The 19,706-nt window shown below is 40.9% G+C and overlaps 1 protein-coding gene across 1 annotated transcript in view; it reads left to right on the top strand.

The window, feature by feature from the left end:
* Nucleotides 1–19,706, top strand: part of lig1 (ligase I, DNA, ATP-dependent) — a 62,100-nt gene that overhangs the window by 15,199 nt on the left and 27,195 nt on the right. The window contains 11 exon segments of the mRNA XM_042498151.1: nucleotides 2,268–2,354; nucleotides 4,554–4,610; nucleotides 5,391–5,449; nucleotides 5,918–6,031; nucleotides 6,233–6,399; nucleotides 6,784–6,860; nucleotides 7,073–7,164; nucleotides 9,548–9,647; nucleotides 9,870–9,955; nucleotides 10,907–11,022; nucleotides 14,663–14,758. Coding sequence (XP_042354085.1) covers nucleotides 2,268–2,354; nucleotides 4,554–4,610; nucleotides 5,391–5,449; nucleotides 5,918–6,031; nucleotides 6,233–6,399; nucleotides 6,784–6,860; nucleotides 7,073–7,164; nucleotides 9,548–9,647; nucleotides 9,870–9,955; nucleotides 10,907–11,022; nucleotides 14,663–14,758 — 1,051 coding nt within the window.

Below are 19,706 nucleotides of genomic sequence, written 5' to 3'. Positions count from 1 at the left end.
TGTCAAAAGCAGATCAAGTTTTCCTGCTAACAGGCGCAGCATATAAAATGCAGATGGACCTGCTATACAGTTATGATCATGAATTTGATGATGATGTAATGTTAATAACCAAAATACTGAAAGACGCTTCTGAAACACTCCTGGTTTGTTATGATGCCGTCCAGAGGATGGTACGCAACCAGGTTCCAGCTGCACCAGGTGGAATTGTTTCTCATATATCGTCATATATCTTGCCTAACTTTAGTAGATCATAAGAAATTAGGTATGAAATCAATCTGCAGATGCTCCATTTCAAAATGACACCAAACTTTTCTTCAGTTTTTGAGTCAGGACAAAGGCCTAAATGTGGCCTGCAGCTGACAGTAAGGCTTGTTTTTAGCTGAGGCAGTATCCAGAAAACTTGTGCAACGATTGGTCAGTTTAGAAAGGTAAGAATTCAACAGTCAGTGACAGTATTAAACAGTCAATAAAACGTTTTTTTTTTTTTCCAAAAGTTGTGAATTACTGCAGCCATGAGGTGGTCCTTAGGCATACAGTCATAAATGTGCACACGTAACATTAGGCTCATGGATCTAGTAGTTTGCGAAATTAGTTGGGTACGGACAGACACACACATGAACACGCACATGACCAATCACATGATCCCCTCCACGCTTACATCTTGTCAGATATGTCAGTAAGAAGGGTACTCAGAAGCCGAGCCAATTTTTCAATCCGCCTCTTTACCCAGTGCATTACAGTTCATATCAGATCTTTTCACAGACAGAATTTAGGAAATCAGATCGTGGAAGTTCCTGACATGCCAGAAATCCATCAAGTTATACGACAGAAATCAGAAATCAGAGCAAATTCTGCCTGATTCTAACATACTCAAACCATTATACCAATACAGGTCTAAACAGGTCTGTTAAACATGAGTTATCAGGGTACAACAGATTTCAGTTACATTTTCTTTGAAGTTAGGCCACGGGAAGGCTTTCTTAACACCGTGTCACCGTTTATGATATTTCCCAACAACATCTGCTCTTTCTTGAATTAAAAAAAAATCCTCAATATGAAATGATTTTCCATTACTGGTTCTATATTAAATGTAGTTATTTAAACATGAATCTTTATGGTCTTTGTTAAGGTAAGCACTCTCTAGTGCTTTAAGCCAATCCATTTCTGTGTTTAATATTAATAATACTACATCTTTACATTATCTGAGACTGTTTTAGGTAAAGCAGTGTGATTATTACATGTGAATAAACCAGCAGCAGAAGCAGCAGTGCATTACTGCTTTGTCACTTTGAGGTCATGTTAACTATTCCAGCCACAAACTATTTTTAGCTCCAAAAGAGAGGAAATGCATTTTTCATTCTCCTAACTATTTATTTTGTTATCACTGCCTTGTGCGCGACAGCATAGGAGTGATAGGTGTTGCATACAAAAGAAAGTTCACAGCTAGAATACTGCTCCTTGTAATGCATTCAGGAAATAATATTTTGCTTGACTATAGTTTCTTGCACCATGTGTAAAGAAGGTAAAGAAACACCTAAAGTCCGTGTAAAATGAAAACATGTTACAAAGAGCCTTTACTACATAGTACTGAATAGTAGAATTAGACAGTGACTGTTTTTTCATCATGTTCCTGCTTTAAGATTTTTTGGGTGGGTCTGAAACCATAGGTTGATGACACACTGGAGCTATACTCAACATAACCCCGCCCCTGACAATGTAGCAGTATAAAAAGGAGAAGCATCATTAGCATAGTCCCATGATTGGGCGTGGCCTCCACTCCTCCAGCGGACACGCCCTCAGCGTTTCAGATCCAAGAAAACTGTGCATTTTTTCATGATTTTTAGATCTTCTTTGACATACTTTGCGATTTTTTTGGTCATTTAAATTTGGTCAGGTGTTTAATAACACATCTTTCTGTGATGTGACAAACTCAGAACACATTATCACTTTACACAGACTTTAACATCCTGTATTAAAAAACTATCATTTTGTACAATAAATTATTAAAAAACATTGTCGTCATGGGAAACACTTCTGTATTAAATACATTTACTTAGTGTAGTCATACTTCTTCTAGTGTGAAGCAACCAGTGAAGCTTTCTCCCAAAACACTCATTACATTTCTGAGTATCTCATTGTTATGATAATAGTCTGCATGACTTTCTGTCTACAAAGAGAAATGTGTTGGTTTGATCGACTGTAACAGCTGCCACCATCTCTCAGTCAGACTCTTAATTTGCTCAGTTTCCTGTTGTGTTCTTTCTCAGTGAGTCAACCTCGGGACAAACAGACTACGATCCGTCCAGGCCCAACTACCATCCTGTGGACCACGCCTGCTGGAAGCAAGGCCAAAAGTAAGTCCAGCTCAAGTTTACTCAGCCAGTTCACCTCGATGACCAGTTACACAAATAACTTTGTGTCAAATCTGCTGAAACCGTCACTGTTTTCTGAAATAAATATGTGAGACAAATAATCTGTGAAAAAAATCATGTTCCTCCTCTTCATACTGCTTCTAATGGCATTTGCTCGGATCTACTGCATTGCCTGTTTCTCTCCTCAAATGGTTTTGAAAACACATTTTAGTGTACTGTTTAGCTGTAAAAGTGGAAAGTTTGTAACCCAGCTGCCATGTTGGAAGCAGCCTACCGAAGCACCACCCACTGGCCAGACCAACTTTCACATATTACAACTAAACAATACACTAAATTATGTTAATGAAAACCTTTGAGACAAAGGTAATGTATTTAGAAAGTCTTGATTTGATCAGCGCTGCCTAGTTTGGCTGTAGTTCATGAGCAGTGATTGACGATTGACAACTGAATTAGAGACTCCTCGGCTCTGATTGGCTGTTTTTGTTCTTATGCGGTAAGGCCGTTACGAGAACAACATGGTAAGATATGATTTTTTTTCACAGATTGTGTGCCATTTAGTGCTGTGTGACTAATGTACAGTTTCAGAAAATATGACTGAAGGTTTTGGGTAGTTTTTTTAAACTCAAAAACTACAGTTTTAAATATCAGCCCAAAGTCTCAAATGTATCTCATCAACCTATGGTTCTTAGTAGCTGAACATTTTTGCAGTAGTTTGGACTTTGACAAACTTTTGAAGAAGTCGGGGAGTGTGTGAGGAAGTTAAGACAAATTTTTTTTACAGAAATGTTTCATTTACTACTCATATTGATTGTTTGATCTATAAAATGGCAGTATAGTCAAAAGTATGCACCTCACAATATCTTAAAGCCCATGGTCACATCACAACAGTCCATAACCCATAAAGAACCAGTTTTCTTTTAAATTAAATAATGAAAATCAGAACATTTGCACAACTGAGAATCTGGAATTAAGAGAACGCTCAGCATTTATTTCCTAAAAATGACCCCAAATATTATTTATCAAAATAGTTGCTAATTCATTTTTATTCATTTTCTGCTGATTAACTAATGTGTGATTCAACTAATTGTTTCGTCTCAAGTTATTTGTCATGCTGTTGCCGTTTGCCAAAAACCCTGTTATCAAAAAGTATCAGAATTAATTTTGTGGAAAATATAAACCATTTGTGTTTCAGTGTGACAGTATGTTTTGAAGAATTTGATGGACATTGGTGTTCATTTTTATTTCACCCTGTAAAGAAGACTATAGACTGTTAGCAGTCAGCAGGATGCCCCATGACTGATGAGCATGAATTTTGCCAATGTATGTGATTTCTCTGCCAGAAATTGTTCTTCACTGCTAACAGTCAAAGTAAAATGCCCAAAAATATTATATCTTGAAACAGTCAACAAAATTTGTGACAGCTGACAGTTGTCATTGTTTGCTGATGAAGAATCTAACCTGGTTTTCTCAGAGCAGCTTTCCATAGTCAAACATGAAAAATCTGTGAAGAAATAAAATTTTTAGACCAGGGAAGTGCTCTGACTTGGTAATGGAAAGTCATGGAAAAATCATAGGATTTTACATCAAGGCCGTGGTGCGAGTCAAGCTGCTTAGACTCAGGTCAGCTACTTTGTACACAATGTGTTTGGTGTGTATTTTAAGTGGCTCTGAGTACCAGAAGGATCAAGTTTACTGCGTCCCAACAGCTGAAGCTTTACGTCAGTCACAGAATTGTCTTTCAAATGCGTTTTTGTAATTGAATAAACATTTTGTCTGTCAGATCTTTTCATATTGCAAACAAAACCCCATCTGCTTCAGAATTTTTTAAAATGCGTTTAAATCTCCTGGTGCATCTGAACAAAGACGTATAGAAAATGTCTCTGTTGGAGGTTTTTGTTCTAAAACTCTTCTCCTGTTTGTTCCCTCTCCCGATGGTGCATGATAGATTTTTTGCATATCAAACGTCATTGTAAGGACACATTTTTCCCAACATGGCAGCTTTGACCTTTGTCCTCCCGGCTGTTGCTTTAATGGAGTTTTGGTAACCCTCAATCAAAGCTCCTTCTACTGTTGCACTAATTGCTAGCTGCTCCGAACAGCTGACTCAGTTAAACGCTATGAATTTAAAAATCGGTCTGTGTGAATGCTTCGCCTGCTAACTATGTGCTCATCACTCTCCAGAGTGCCGTACTTGGCGGTGGCTCGCACCTTTGAGAAGATTGAAGAGGACTCTGGCAGGTAAGAGCTCCATATGGAGGGAAAGGTGTTTTTTGTTTCTTTTCCCTGAACGAGGTAAACACCATTTGGGAGAAAGTGATCGCTACTCTGTTCAAAGGATATAGTATATACCAAAGCATTTTTACAAAATTACCACTCAGGCTTCTGCTGGGAATTTCTGGCATATAATTAGAGAAGCGCGTTCCAGCCAGGGAAAGTGAGGAAATTGCATTAATTTTCTGGGGAGGGCAGGGAACAAGAAATGAAAGTCTACAATTAGGTCACTTTCTAGGAATGCTCAAGAATGTATTTTAGCAACTTTTTTCACACTTGGGCTCCATTTAATTATGGTTTTCAGCTTTTATTCTCCAGAACCTTGGCTGATGACTTATTTTATAAAGCTTGAGCAAGAAAATGACTAGAAACCGGCAAGAAATGCAGTATTTTGTGAGGGGAATGCAGGTGATTCTTAGCTGTAAGAATCCAGGTCAGACATTTTAAAAGATGATTCGCAACTTAAGTCTCCTGCCAATAAATTGAAAACACCTTTACAGACTTCCTTTTTGCCTTTTGAGGATATTGAATGACAAACGTCCCGGTGATGACTTTTATTTTTCCCACCCACTCCAACTGATGTATAGCGTTTCATAAATGAACTGTTCATCTGCCTCCCGAGCTTCCATTTCCGATTAAAACCTCCAGACAAATCTCATTTCCCGCCTCCTAGTATTTACAGGATAGCTTTAAAATTCGTTTAACTCGTCTTCCTTGTCTCAAAGCAATCCTGTTGTCATTTCCCAGGCTAAGAAACATTGAGACGCTGTCGAACCTGCTCCGCTCCGTGCTGCTGCTCTCTCCAGGTAAATGGTATTTTATCTCTCCCATAATGCATGCTGATGTAGCTACACAGGCAGCTGGCTGCCAGCCACTCTATCAAGGAGATGATGATGAAGCCAGGTTGCACATAAAAGTGGGAGGATGAGTCAGTTCATTGATGTGTGTGTGTGTGTGTGTGTGTGTGTGTGTGTGTGTGTGTGTGTGTGTGTGTGTGTGTGTGTGTGTGTGTGTGTGTGAGCTTTTTTTTGACTGGTGTTTCTGTATCTTTATGTCCATGTTTGTGTGTGTGAGTGTGTCTTTGTATGTGTTTTGTTGCGTCTGTCTATATGCCCTTGGTTTCGTGATTTTCTGTGTCTGATTGGTGTTGTCTCAGGGTGCGTGTTTGTGTGTGTTTGTGTGTTGCATCAATGCATGTTTCCTGTGTAATAAACTGTGTGTGTGTGTGTGTGTGTGTCTGTGTGTATCTGTGTGTGTGTGTGTTCTTTTTCTAGACGACCTGTTGTGCTGTGTGTACCTGTGTTTGAACCAGCTGGGTCCTGCCTACCTGGGGATGGAGCTCGGCATTGGAGAAACGGTGCTGATGAAAGCTGTTGCTCAAGCAACTGGTAATGGGCGCACACACACACACACACACACACACACACACACAAACACGCACACAAACACACACACACACACACACACAAACACAACCATTCATTTGCACCCAAATGCTTGTGCATTCTCAGCCTAACTGCTAATGCCACCCTTCTCTGCTCATCAGCCAGCGAGGCGGCTGCTATTTACCGTCTCACTTTTGTTTCCAGGGCGACAATTGGACAAAATCAAGGCAGAGGCACAAGAGAAAGGCGATTTGGGCCTCGTGGCCGAGAGCTCCCGTAGCAACCAGCGCACGATGTTCCAGCCAGCCAGTCTGACAGCAGGGGGCGTGTTCAGGAAATTGAAGGAAATCGCCAGCATGAGTGGGAACTCGGTGAGCCGGGGAATAACATTTTCATTAGGAGAAAGCAGTCCTGAGCAAATATTGTTTTCACTCTATTTGGCTCTTAGTATTGGGGTCAGGGAGGGAGAATAAAGGAAATGTTAACGTGATTGTTTATCGAACTAGGAATTATTCGTTTATTTGTCAACTCGAGAGGGTGCAAGGTAATATTTCAGCCTTTGAATAAGTCGTCACCTGGCTGGAATCTCTCAACCAATTAGTTCCTTTTTCATCCCCGTAGCTGCTGGGTCTTTCTTTTTTTTTACGCTCTGGATTGAACATGGAGTTTATACTCGCTAGTGACCTCAGTCTTTTTGCATTCTGTCTCTTCTCGCTGTTCCTCTGTGAATCTCAATTTCCTCCCGTCTGCCTCAGGCCATGAATAAGAAAATCGACATCATCAAAGGCCTCTTTGTGGCATGCCGCTTTTCTGAGGCCCGCTACATAGTCAGGTAAAATAACGCTCTCTCACACACATACACAGACAGGCTGGGCTGCGTGTGTGACCACAGGCACGCACACAAACCTGCATGTATATAGACGCACAAATATCGCAGTGCCTTCTTAACTCCTCGTGTGCATGTTCAAGCATGTAGCTTTTGTCATGGGCAGCAGGTGCAAACGGGCATCTGCACTGACACTCTCTTGTGGTTTTGATTGACAGGTCCCTGGCTGGGAAGCTGAGGATAGGCCTGGCTGAGCAGAGTGTCCTATCAGCACTCAGCCAGGCCGTGTGTCTGACCCCCCCTGGACAAGGTAATCTTGAATTTCAAAGCACAGGTTCACATTTTTTCTGGTCTGCCTTAAAACAATAGTCAGGTGTTTATGTGAACATTGAAACAGTGTTTGCTTCTGTTCATACGCTTCATTAAGAGATCCTTTATAAAACAATTTTATGAGGTGGGGGACAAATCTACAGTCCTTATTCTAAAGTTAACGTCACGCTTTAACAGTCTGAATTTGACAAATGAGTACCTTTCATAGTTATGGTGTTATGCCTCCAGACAGGCGAGGCATTATGTTTTTGGGTTGTCTGTCTGTCCGTCCGATTCTCGTGAACATGATATCTCAGGAACACCTTGAGGGAACTTCTTAAGATTTGGCACAAACGTCCACTTGGACTAAATTATGAACTGAATATATTTTGGTGGTCAAAGGTCACTGTAACCTCACAAAACATGTTAATGGCTGTAGCCATGTCAGTGTATTACAGAAATGTCTAATAGGATACAATAATAAAGTAATGACATATCCAAAAGGTCAAAGGTCAACTTTACTGTAACATCATAATGTTCTGCAGCAACACTTTTATGACCATCATTCAACATCATGTACCAGCTGCAGTTCGGTTGAAATAAATCTTTAATTCACCAAGTTAGATGTAAAAAAAACTTGGTGTTATTCCCCTCGGTCTGTCCCTGAATTTCTGGCCGCCGGCTGTTTACAGTCCTGTAACTTAACCCTCCACCACTACGTGTCACGCTGTCTTTCAACTCAGCCTGTTCCACTTGTAGAAACCCGAGACTGAGCTCTGGTGGTGTGTGCTGTGCACTACGTACAGTGTTTTTAATAGGAAGAGGAGAGCCTGTATTTATGATGATATTAAAAAAACATCGACATACCTTTGGGATTTCTAAACACCCTGGCATACTGTAATACCGTGATACCGCCCAAGCTTACTAAGCACCTCTCTAGTTCAGCCTAGCGAGAAGACACACAGCTAGCGTGAGTGTTTGTTAAGGCTCGGACATATGTAGTTTCCATGTCCGTTTGCATGACTCTGAGAGTGCACGCTCGGTTTTTGCACGTGTGTGAAAAAAAGAGAGGGACAGACGTTGATCAGAGCTGCAGGTCTTTATATGCCCATCCAACTCCTTCAGTTTTCCTCTTGTTACCTTAATAACAAGATTAACCATCGTAATTCTGGTGCACACGAACCAGGGTAGCAACATTTCATCTACTTGTCGACTAATCGCATATATTCTGAAAAGATATTCACTTGATTTGTCAAACTCAGGCTGCTGAGACCCATAATAGTATGGATTTTGTCCCCATCTCTGGAAAGGGTGCTGTTTCACACAGTTTATGTAAATTCAAGTCAGCTGTCCTTTTTCATTGATTTATTAGTGAGATACTTCTGCACTTGTTGGATGATGTAATCATACTTCTGAAATTTGAATAAAAACTCCAACTGGTAGGTCACACTAACTGAGAGGAAGGTGGGGTGTTAGAGCACGCAATATTAACTTTTATATATAGAACACTTGTTAACACTGTGTTAAAATGTTCTTTCAACCCGGTCGAATGAATATTCATGCTTTAGAGCCGTCACAGATGAAATTTGAGACTGCTTGTGTGCAAACCAAACCACGATATGACCAAATGTTTCCCTCTAAAATGACAACAAAAACATCTTGAAATATGTAACTGGGGGTATGAAATCAACACATCTTCTCACCAATATGCTAAATTCATCACTTACTGGAGGAAGTGACGGCCTCGTCTCACATCACCTGCTTTCAGCACTGATCCGACCTGCTCTCACCAACACCACCTACACCAAATAAAATAAATTCATCCCTGACTTATTAGTATTCGTGGCTTACTCACGACTGGAGGTATGCTTTAATAAGAGTCAATTAGACCAGAGGCTCGGTGGGGAAATTTGCATTGATCTGTGGTCTGGTCTGGAAATGTTTTTCTTAGCATTTTTTTATTTATTTATTTATTTAACCATTATTTAATCAGGCAGATCAACTAAGAGCAAATTCTTTTTAAGGCTGAAGTGGATCTTTACAAGGAAAGATCGATTTTAATGAATTACTATTCTTTAATAATTGTATCCTAATTATTAATGTTTATCTGGGAACCAAAATTAATAATCTGGCCTTCAATCTTCAGTATTATTTTGACCATGTTAACCACAGTTGGGCTGAAATTACATCTTTAGGTTCATCCAGTGTTGTAGAAAACATTGACGCACAGCTGTACACAAGTAATTTGGCTGCTGTGAGTCTTGTATATTTCCTGGCCTTTGAAGTGCCTCTGAACTTTCATCCAACAAATGTACGGTCAAACAAATGTTCAAACACTTACACAGATCTGTTTGAAATGCATTTTTTTCCCTCCTTCCTTATAGGTTTCCCTCCCGCTGTGATCGACGCGGGGAAGGGGATGAGCGCCGAGAGCAGGCGGGCCTGGATCGAAGAGAAGAGTCTCATTCTCAAACAGACTTACTGGTAACTGAAGCCTAAACTACCCCTCCCCCCTTTCGTTTAACTTTGCAGTCTGTCCTCGGCGCCACTACAATGCCTCATCCACCTTAAGCCCCGTCCCTCATTCTCTCACTCGTTCTGCTCGCTTTCATTTTGGATGATATTGATTTCTTTTTTCTTTTTTTGTTTTTCTTCTCAAACACTCTGCTTCATCTCCCCACTCACTCCCCATGCTCTCCCGTCCAGCGAGATGCCCAATTACGACGTCCTTATCCCCGTTCTGCTGAAAGAAGGCATAGACGACCTACCCAATCACTGCAAGCTCACTCCAGGTAAGCAGCCAATCAGGGGGCAGAACAGCCATAAGATCCTAAACAGTGACTTGTGTGTGTTTATTGATCCGTTCAGTGGAGGTGAGTCAGTTATTTTAGTTGAGTCATTTATCACAGAAAGATAAAAGATACCACTAAACTAAGGATTAGCTCCCAATTACACTGTTGTCAAGCTATTTGTGATAAGGAGCCTTGGCACAAAGGTGGAAAATTAATACCGCCATCTGAACACTACTAAATTGGGAAACACAGTTGGCTGTTGTTGGTCAGTTAGACAAATCTAGCTGCTACTCTGGCAGGTAAACAATCGTTATTCAGAGAGCTGTTCTCTTCTAAAATGCAAGATAGTTAAAGGAGCTAGTGGATTTTTTTGGACAACTCCAGCAAGTTTGGACAAAACGTTACTGTCCTGTCATATCTGGCTCTGTAAGCTCCAATTAAAGGAATTTGTTTGGTGTATTTCATTATATCACTCCTCTGCTGCTTTTGAAGCTTAACTTAGCAGCACAGCCCAAGGGGATGTGAGTCAGAGAACTTTCATATTAGGGCCAAATGAGAATGCAAACAAACTCATTTCAACTGTGGTTTTGTCACAGAAACAGTTGTGGGTGTGATGCTGATGTGTCATGTGGGAATGTGCCATTGAAGCAAATTTCACAGCTTCTGTTTTTTTGTTGTTGTTTTTTTTTTTCAACGAAAAAAAACTGATTCGCGATCTGCCTCGCTCTCATAACCTGGAGGCCTGTTAGTGAGAGCCCCGCCCTTCCTCCCTCTCCTCTCAGCAAAGTGACAAATGAAGAAAACTTCTCCTGGGCGAACTCGCAATTAGTTTCCCAACTGTTTAGACTCCATGAAAAATGCATGACTATATTTCTTTGTGTTAGTTGGGTGTCCTGTTGTTTTTCACTGCTTGCTTTTTCTCAAATTCTCACGTCACTTTTCTTCTTCCAGGTGTACCACTGAGACCCATGTTGGCACACCCCACCAAGGGCGTCGGCGAGGTGATGAAGAGGTTTGACGAAGCAGCATTCACCTGCGAGTACAAATACGACGGAGAGCGTGCACAGGTGTGTGCATGTGTGCGTGTGCGCGTGTGTGCGTGTGCGTGTGCGCGCGCGCGCGCGTGTGTGTGTGTGTGTTTGCGCATTGCACTGAGCTGGTGAAGTGACAAAGTGCAACTGTTTGTTTTTCTTGCGTTTGGCACCGAACATATGCCTGCTAAATTTTGTATGCACATACCTTTCGGCTGTGTTCTTTGAGTATGAGGTATTGCTGTTCTGCGACTCCCGCTGTGTGTCGACTGAGTGCAAACATGGTGTTTTGGTCCAGTGTGTGTATGTGTGCCTGTGCCTATTCTTTTAAGATAAACAGTAGTGCTGCTTTTGCCGTGGGCCTGTAGGCAGAGAAAGCTACTTCTGCCATTGTGGACCAGAGGGGGAGAAGGAGGAGTGGGGGGTGAGAGATGGGGAGAGGTGAGGAAAGAGGTTAGAGACAGTGAAGGCAAGACACATGAGAGAGAGAGAGATAGAGAGAGATATATATATAGAGAGAGAGAGAGAGAGAGAGAGAGTGAGAGAGAGAGAGAGAGGAGGAAAATTTTGAGAGAGAGAATGAGCGACGTAAAGAAACACAGCGAGAGAGAGATTGTAATGTAAACCCCTCCAGCTGTATTGTTAATTTTGGACAGTCATGCCAATAAAGTGCCTTTGAACTGAGCTGAATTGAGAAGAAGAGAGATGAGCAGAGAAACAGAAACAGAGAGAGAGAGAGGGAGAGAGAGAGAGAGAGAGAGAGAGAGAGGACGGAGGTAGAGCGAGCGAACCCCATGACGTCCTCTCTCTACACCCTCTCCCTCTCTCCATCTCTCTTTGGTCTCACTGCAGTAGACCTTACCTCAAACAGCCAGCAGAGGGACTCTTGATACACCACCCAGTTAAGCGCTCCCCCCGTGTGTGCGTGCACATGTGTGTCTTTGTGTTCAGGTTTCTTGTGAAGGGCCATAAGAAAGCGTGTATCTACGTGTGTGGCATTTAATGAATCTAAAATAACTGCATGTATTCATGGAAGCGTGTGTCCCATCTAATCACTCAAGTAAGTGATTGTGTGCGTATTTCGTTCTATTTTATTAGTGTATTTATCAGACGATGCTCATTGATCAGTAGAAAAAAAGAGCAAGTAAATGTAAATCAGCAGGAGTTAGCCTATTTATTGTCCCTGGTTAACACTTAAAAACACGCTTAAGTGTAATAAAAGAACATATCTTGTGAAGTAAAAGTAGGAACGTGAAAATTGTGCATAACACAGTACAATATAAAAAGACCACCTTTGATCACACGACAGTTGGCTGCAGCCACATCAAGAAAGGACAAATGGTTCAAGAAAGGATAAGCAGAGGGTAACAAGACAACATATGACAACTCACGGCATGTGGTTCGCAATATTAGGGGCCCAGGGCTTCATCTGACACATGAAAGAACTCAAGTATTGAGTTGGACAAACACGTAATATGACTTGTTTACAGAGAGAATACAGAAGTAACTTTAATTAAAATACCACAGAGAAATAGAGTGAATATTATGGCGATAGGTTGCAGACAGACAGTATATGAGTAATACGAATCTGGGATCTTTGTGATTTTTCACTATTTTTTCATGTTATATACCAAAACATCAATTGATTTAACTAGAAAATAATTGAGAGATTGTTGTGCCCGGGTCACACTGCATCCGTGAACAGCGCATAAGCGCAAAGTCGCCTAACTGCAGCAGCTCATACACTTTTGGTGGTCACACTGACAGCGTTGTGGCTGTAGTGCTGCTGAAGAGCTGCCTGCTGTTGTAACTACTGTATTTTCACAATTAAAAGCAGATACTTCTCATTTATAAAGCCACATAAGCTACTGTATTTTCAACATCATGGTCCTGCAGATGTTTCACAATTAAAAGCCTCATGTCAACAACTGCAGGGATTCTGTTGACAGACACGTTATCAGAGGGCTTTTATTTTGAAACAAACAAGGAAAGGTTGAGTAAAACAGATAAATTGTGTGTTTCTTCATGTCACAAATAAATAAGAATTCAATAAATAAGAATTATCACTATATTTGCACATCTTGAAAAAATCAGTGATACTCAGTTCCTCTAGATGTTTTGCAGCTTAACAGCAGCCCCCCCATCCTTAAGCAGTGCTGCTCATTTAGGCATAGTAGCTTTGTTAACCTGTCTATAAAGGCGCCTAAAAAATATATTCTGTGACACACATGCTGCTCATGCAGGGGGTGTCATCTGTGCATTAGTTGCAGCCCTAGTGTGCTGATAACGCTCTTTTCACCCATTTGTAAGGAAAAATGACAGAGGCCACCTTCAACATGAAGTGTTCCAGCTTCACGTTCATTCAGAGAACCATATGTAGCCGCATTTCCACTAAAATCTTTTGGTATAGTTCCTTTGACATCAAAAGCAACCCCTATGGACATGTACCTTGATCCTGGATTGGATTGGTGTTTCCACCACAGACAGTACTCTTAGACGTAGGCAGGGTTTTTCTCACTCAGTGCTCCGGCCAGCTCTCACTGTACTTCCTCATTATTGCTGATACAGAGAAGTATCTGCACCTTGTTTATTGTGTATAGAATGGTGTTGCACACTGATATTTTCAGTGTAAAATAAGCAGGCTGGAATGAGTGTCTTTTGATGGAATTTTTTGAAACAGTGGGATTGTGCATAGAGTCCTTCTCAGGCAACTGTGGGGGTTTAGTGCTGATGGGGAGCACGGGCACGATGCTCCGCCACGTCGTTTCTCCAAATGAAGATTAGAATATTCACACTTCACAAAACTTGGTTGAAATTCATATACGATGTACAATGATCCAATCATCACTACAACTTATGTTATAAAAGACAGCCAATATAAACAAATGGGGACTCCCAAAGTTGTCACATTGAGATTAAGGTGTGTTGATTGATTTATGACCTTAAACCACGCTTTGAATATCGAAACATTCCACCTTTAAAAGTTGCTGGTGCCTGTGGTAGCAGCCTTTGAGTGACACAGTAAATTAAATATGTTTTTTTCTCAGTCAACAGCTGCTAACTGATAAGATGAAAAAGAAGAAAAATATCCTTTCATTTTACAGTTAGAGTTGACTAATGTATGTAAACTTGCCGAAGTGAGCAGTGCTTACATAATCTTTGAAATGAGCCACAACTTAATCGTGGGCATGACCGCGTGGGTGTGCAGGGGTGACGTAGGTGCACTGCACTTCTTAAACAACAGCAACTACACCCCTGCTTATAAATGCATATTCTATAAGCTTGTTCTGTGCATAAATTATTTCAAAATGGAAATGAATGAAGGAAAGTGCATTGCTATTAAATTTGTCTTATTCTCATTAAAAGAAAATTAGAATGACGGGTAAAAGTAGACAAAGTTTTTACAACCCTGTCCATCAAATGACAATGAGAGACTCCACGCAACCTCTGAGTCTGACCTTGGTGTGTTGTGGTAGTGAATCTCATTTCATGTCTACTATTAACAGTTGGCAGTTGTTCACTTCACTACATGTATAATGCTCACATCCCTCTGTGAGACTTTAGTATGTTATCTGAGCTTTGATTTATTTTATGACATTAACCAGTTTAATTTAATTTTTAGATATTTTTTTGTCTACATTATGTATCATATTATGTTTTTTCTTTTTCCCTGCAGATTCACATTCTGGAGAATGGCGAGGTTCGAATATTCAGTCGTAACCAGGAAGACAACACCAGCAAATACCCCGATATCATCTCTCGCATTCCCAAGGTAAAACACTTGAGCACACAGAGCGCTGCAGCTCAGCCTCATGGGAGAGAGGAGAGTCAGTCTGAGCTTTGATTGTCAAATGAGGGCTTTTACAGTGGTGCGGATAACAACGGCACACATTTATCCCGCTACACTCTTGTCTTTCATTTTGCCTATTTTTCACAACCTGTCTCTCATCTGTCTGGATTACATGAGCCCACTCCTCCTCTCTGACTCTGTGTGTCTGTCTCCATTTAAAGCCCCTCAAAGTTTATTTGTTCCTTTGCTTGTCCTTCCCTCTCCTTGTCTTCTTGTCCCCCTTCAATCATCAAGAGTTCCCAGTAACCATTACATTTCTGTTTTTTTTTTGTTTTGATTTAGAGAGGTGTCTGCAAAGCATGGAAATATGAAACCAGCTTGTCAGAAAACTGCATCTTTCTAATAGATGGCAGAGACACTGGTTTGTCTAATTGCAGCTGTGGGTAGGCTCGCCAAATTAGGAAGCTTCTGCTTGCCTGGGGAGAGAGGAAGAGATCACCAGCACCTGAAGCTTTGGCAGTTGGCCTGGGGTTATCTGAGCGCGCTCACTACCTTGGCGCCTGCTGTGTGTTTTTCTGCTTTAGTCAGGAAATGCAATGACGTACCAAAAAAAAAAAAAGAGCTGCTCTCCCCCACTCTCCTATCTCGTTCACTGTTCTTGTTCGTGTCAAGGCTGTCATGAGTTGTCACAGATGACACTTTAAAATATTTTGGAAATAAGGTATGTGTTGACTCTATTTCCTCATTTTCAAAATTGGGTGAAGATGAGAGTGAGAGGAAGAAGTTGCAGGATGGGAGGTTTCAAGCAAAGTAACCAGCAAACAACTGGTAGACATGGGGCTGTTTTTTAAAGGCTTCAGTATTGGCGTCTTTCATCTTGCCACTGTGCCCCACAGCAGGGGAAAAACCACACTGACCCATACCGTTGAGGTCCCACTTAGAGGCAGGGCCGCAAGAGGCCAGTTTTGGACGGTCGTCTTCAAACCCGTCTGCCCAGGGACCACAGATGGAAATGAGCTAGTAAGCTAAATCTGGTACAAAACAGCTTTTCTCTTCTGAGACTAATGTTATTCTGTACATTGTCCCTGATTTAAATAAACCAAAAAGTGTCTTGCTTAAAACGAGCTCAACACACATGTGGCTGTGTTGGTGACTAAGGCTGTCCCAAAACCGCAAAACTGCATTATAGGCAAGCCAACTGTAGTGGATAGCAAGCAACCGCCACAACAATTGTCTTAAATGGAAGTGTCATATATTTACACCAAGCTACAAACCCCAGCAGTGTGACACATTACTGAACGTCAATCCTGTGCTTAGTGCTACACGCTTAGTTCTTGTTTCATGTCGGCAAGAGTGTAAACCGCTGTGCTCATAACTCTTTTACCAAGCTGTCCAATCACAGTGGTGGAGGAGGAGTGGGACCAATACCATAATGATCAACTGTCTCATCCTGTATGTACAAGTGCATCCTCTTTCCATATGTGCTTCCCCTTCATTCAGAAGGGCCACAGCGAATGCTCTACTTTGTGCCAGCATTTTTACATCTGCGGATATGTCGTATTATTGTAAAACCAAAGTGTCGTAGTGGAAAAAACGCTGCATCGCGTCACAGCCCTTCTGTGTTCTGTATTAACAATTAACATGCATTTACATTATAGCTCTTTTGTAGCTGTAAAATCAAGAGGAATGAAGTAATTTGCAAAAATAGACAAAAAAAATATTTGGAATATTAATATGGTTTTACTCATTTATACTTCCTTAATGTACAAAAATAGATTTGTCCATTTCACTTGTCACTGCCCTGATACTTCCATACATCCTTGTTGATAGCATAAATCCAGCCAATAAATGGCACTGGAGGGCAAGGTCAAAAATTTCATACAACAACAAAGGAAGGCTTACAAAGTAGGCTTCGTCTGTGTCCATATACGTCTCTAACATTGAGCATAATAATCACTGCAGAGGAAATTCTCCCACTGCATCGCCCCACTGGCAACTAGAGAGAAAGTGCTGCTTTTGGTGCTGTCGGACTTTTCATTTGTTCGTTTTTTTCTTACCTTTCGTAGTTTTTATCCTTATTTTTTGTGTGTATTGGTGGCTTCTGTAGAACTGTCACAGCTGTGTTTAGTTATATATCTTTCACATTAGCAGCTTTCTGCGGGTGGGCCCCTCTGGTGGACTGTGGGATTAAGGCACTCACCGTGAAGGGCAGCTTCCCAGATTTAAGTTCGGTCCTGGGCTTTTGTAGTGCGTTGTTCCCCATCTTTCTCTCTTCTCATTTCCTGTCATCTCTGTACTGTCATCTTTCTAATAAAGGTAAAAAAATTGCCCCAAAACTTGCATACCAAATGGCGGCTTTTACTGTGAATAGCAACAGGAAATACAATGCATTTGGCATCCTGTTAGCTTTGTTAGCGGTGCCATAGTTTGACTGTGTTTCCCAATAAAATGGAATTATTTGGCCTCATTTGGTCAGTGGAAGAGTTTAAGACATTGCAGGAGGAAGTGGTTAAGGAGAAAACAGACGGGGATTTTCGAGATGCTCGCGCCGCAGTTTGTGTGACCCAGCACTCCTCATCCAGGTAAATAACTTCCTTCACCCTGCCATGCTGGCCTGTTGAAAACCAGCAGCTCTGTGCCAGCATGACTGGAACGGCTGTGGTTGCTCACGGTTTAGTCTGGCGTGAAACCTCCCCCCACTCATGAGAAACAGTATAAGGTCATGCCAGCAAATGAAAAGTTTACTTTTCAGTGCTACGTGGCCTTCTTTTCATTTTTATCAGTCGTCTCCCTCACGCATCGTTTCATATAGCACCTGCCCTCAAGTTTCTCTCACACTGATTTTTATCTCTCCTTTTTGCTCCTCTTCTTTTCAGTACTTTAAAAGCTACATGGCTCTTTGTCTCTAGCGCTCACCTTTATTGCTCTTTCTGTCCACCTGTCTCTTTCTCATGTCTCTCCATCTAATCATCTCTCCCTCCTTTCTCTTTCATTACTTCTTGATGATACCCGTTCGTTCCCTCTTCCACTCGCTGCTCCCCCTTCACCTTTCTCCTCACTCCTCTTATTCATTCTTGTCTCTCTCTCTTCCTCTCATCTTTTCTCAGCACTTTGATACCGCCTGTCTGCAATTTTGCCTTTTTTTTGGTCCATCTCTCTGCCTCTTAAACCTTTCTCCTCTCACAACTCCTCTGTCTCTTCCTCTACACTCCTTACATACTCACTCTCGCTATTTTTCTTCATTGCCTGTCGATGCTCCTGACTGCTGTCTTCTCTCACCTTTTTTGTTTTTGCTTTCACTTCCTCTTTATCCCCGTCTCCCTTCTCACCATTTGTCTTTCGCACTTCATTTCCACCACCCTTCCAAAACCTTCTTCTTTCACTTTTTTTTCTGTCTTTTCTCTCTTGCTCCACTCCATTCCCTTTATTTTCTCTACAGTCCTTAACATGTCATTTGTTTTGCCTCCCTCCTTTGCCGTCTCTCACCTTCTATTCCAGCATTTACTCTACAAAACTGCAAGGTTTTTGGATGAAAAAGAAGACTGTTTTTAACAGTGAAAAGTTTGGGTCTTTGTGCTTCATTTGAGAGAGAAACACGCAGCATTTCTAAGTGATGGCATCATTTTTATTTAATTTGAGCTTGAAACAATCTTCTCGTGCTTCTTTAATGTGTGACCCGTAATTTATGACATTTAATTTACTGTGATTGTCCTATAAAAATCACCCGTGTCAGCTGTATTAAATGAAGCTTTCATTAAGGAAATCGATTGCTAATCATGAACATGGCAGACAATTGATTAAAGAAATTGCTTAAATTATTATTTGCATCCTTTCGTCTTGACATCATGTTGTCATGGCTGCGTCTGCGTGTGTTGTGTTTTGTGTTCTCATCAACACAAAACACGAACAATGCCTGAGTGAAACTTAACACCAACACACATAGCCTGCATAGAGGAGACGGTCTGATTAGATTTTACAGCACCTTGCTGCATTATTTTACATATTAATGAAGGATAACTCATTTTCCCTAAGCTACCATAGGGCCTTAATGCTTCTAATTATGAATTGATATTAATACATTAATATTAACACAAATACATTCATTAATGTATTACTTTGCCTGATGACCTTATGAATATAACTGGTTCTGGTTGAAATATTTGACTGTTTCCAAACAACCTGTTACTAGGCTTACAACAGTAGTTAGTTTTACCGGTATTACATGGTGTTCAGGCATACCCCGATTAGATTAGATTAGATTAGATGAGAATAGAAAGTCTTTATTGTCCCCGAGGGGCAATTTAGTTTTCAACAGTAGTCAACACAGTCAGTTCACACCAGAATGAATAAATACAACAAAGAAAGGCATAAATACATCTAACATATAACATACAGTAGATGTCTTCAAAGTTAGTTGTAGTAAATGTGAAACATTGAAGGTTCATCAATAATTGTGCATTACAGAGACATAAGAGCCTAAAGTTTGTTTAAAAACCCAACAGCTGAGGGACCGAATGATCTGAGAAATCTGTTTGATTTTGCCCCTTTTAGAGAAAGTATAACTCCTCCACAACGGCAGAAGTCCAAACTCTACATGGAGAGTTTACATTACAAAACGGCCTCCACAGTTAGATTCTTTATTTTATTTTATTTTATTCACAAATATATTGTGTCATGTGGTTGGACAATTCTTTTTTTACCATATTACTGATTCTTTCTGTGCTGCCTTTTTTGAAGTGTCTTTGTCATGTCCAATGGTCATATCTCGCCTGAACTATGCTACAGTGCACCCATGATCTCTGGTGACGTTGCTGTTTCGTCAATATTTGTGCACATTTTCCCAAAGAATACGGACAAGATGGAGCAAAGAACAGACCAATGCTTCATCTGTGTCTGTAACCGTATCTAGAGCTGAGCATAAATGAGCCCT

The sequence above is a fragment of the Plectropomus leopardus genome, chromosome 12 (genome assembly GCF_008729295.1).
Source record: "Plectropomus leopardus isolate mb chromosome 12, YSFRI_Pleo_2.0, whole genome shotgun sequence".
Classification (NCBI taxonomy): domain Eukaryota; kingdom Metazoa; phylum Chordata; class Actinopteri; order Perciformes; family Serranidae; genus Plectropomus; species Plectropomus leopardus.
The sequence above is the reverse complement of the archived record's forward strand: the minus strand, read 5'-3'. Positions and strand labels throughout refer to the sequence as shown.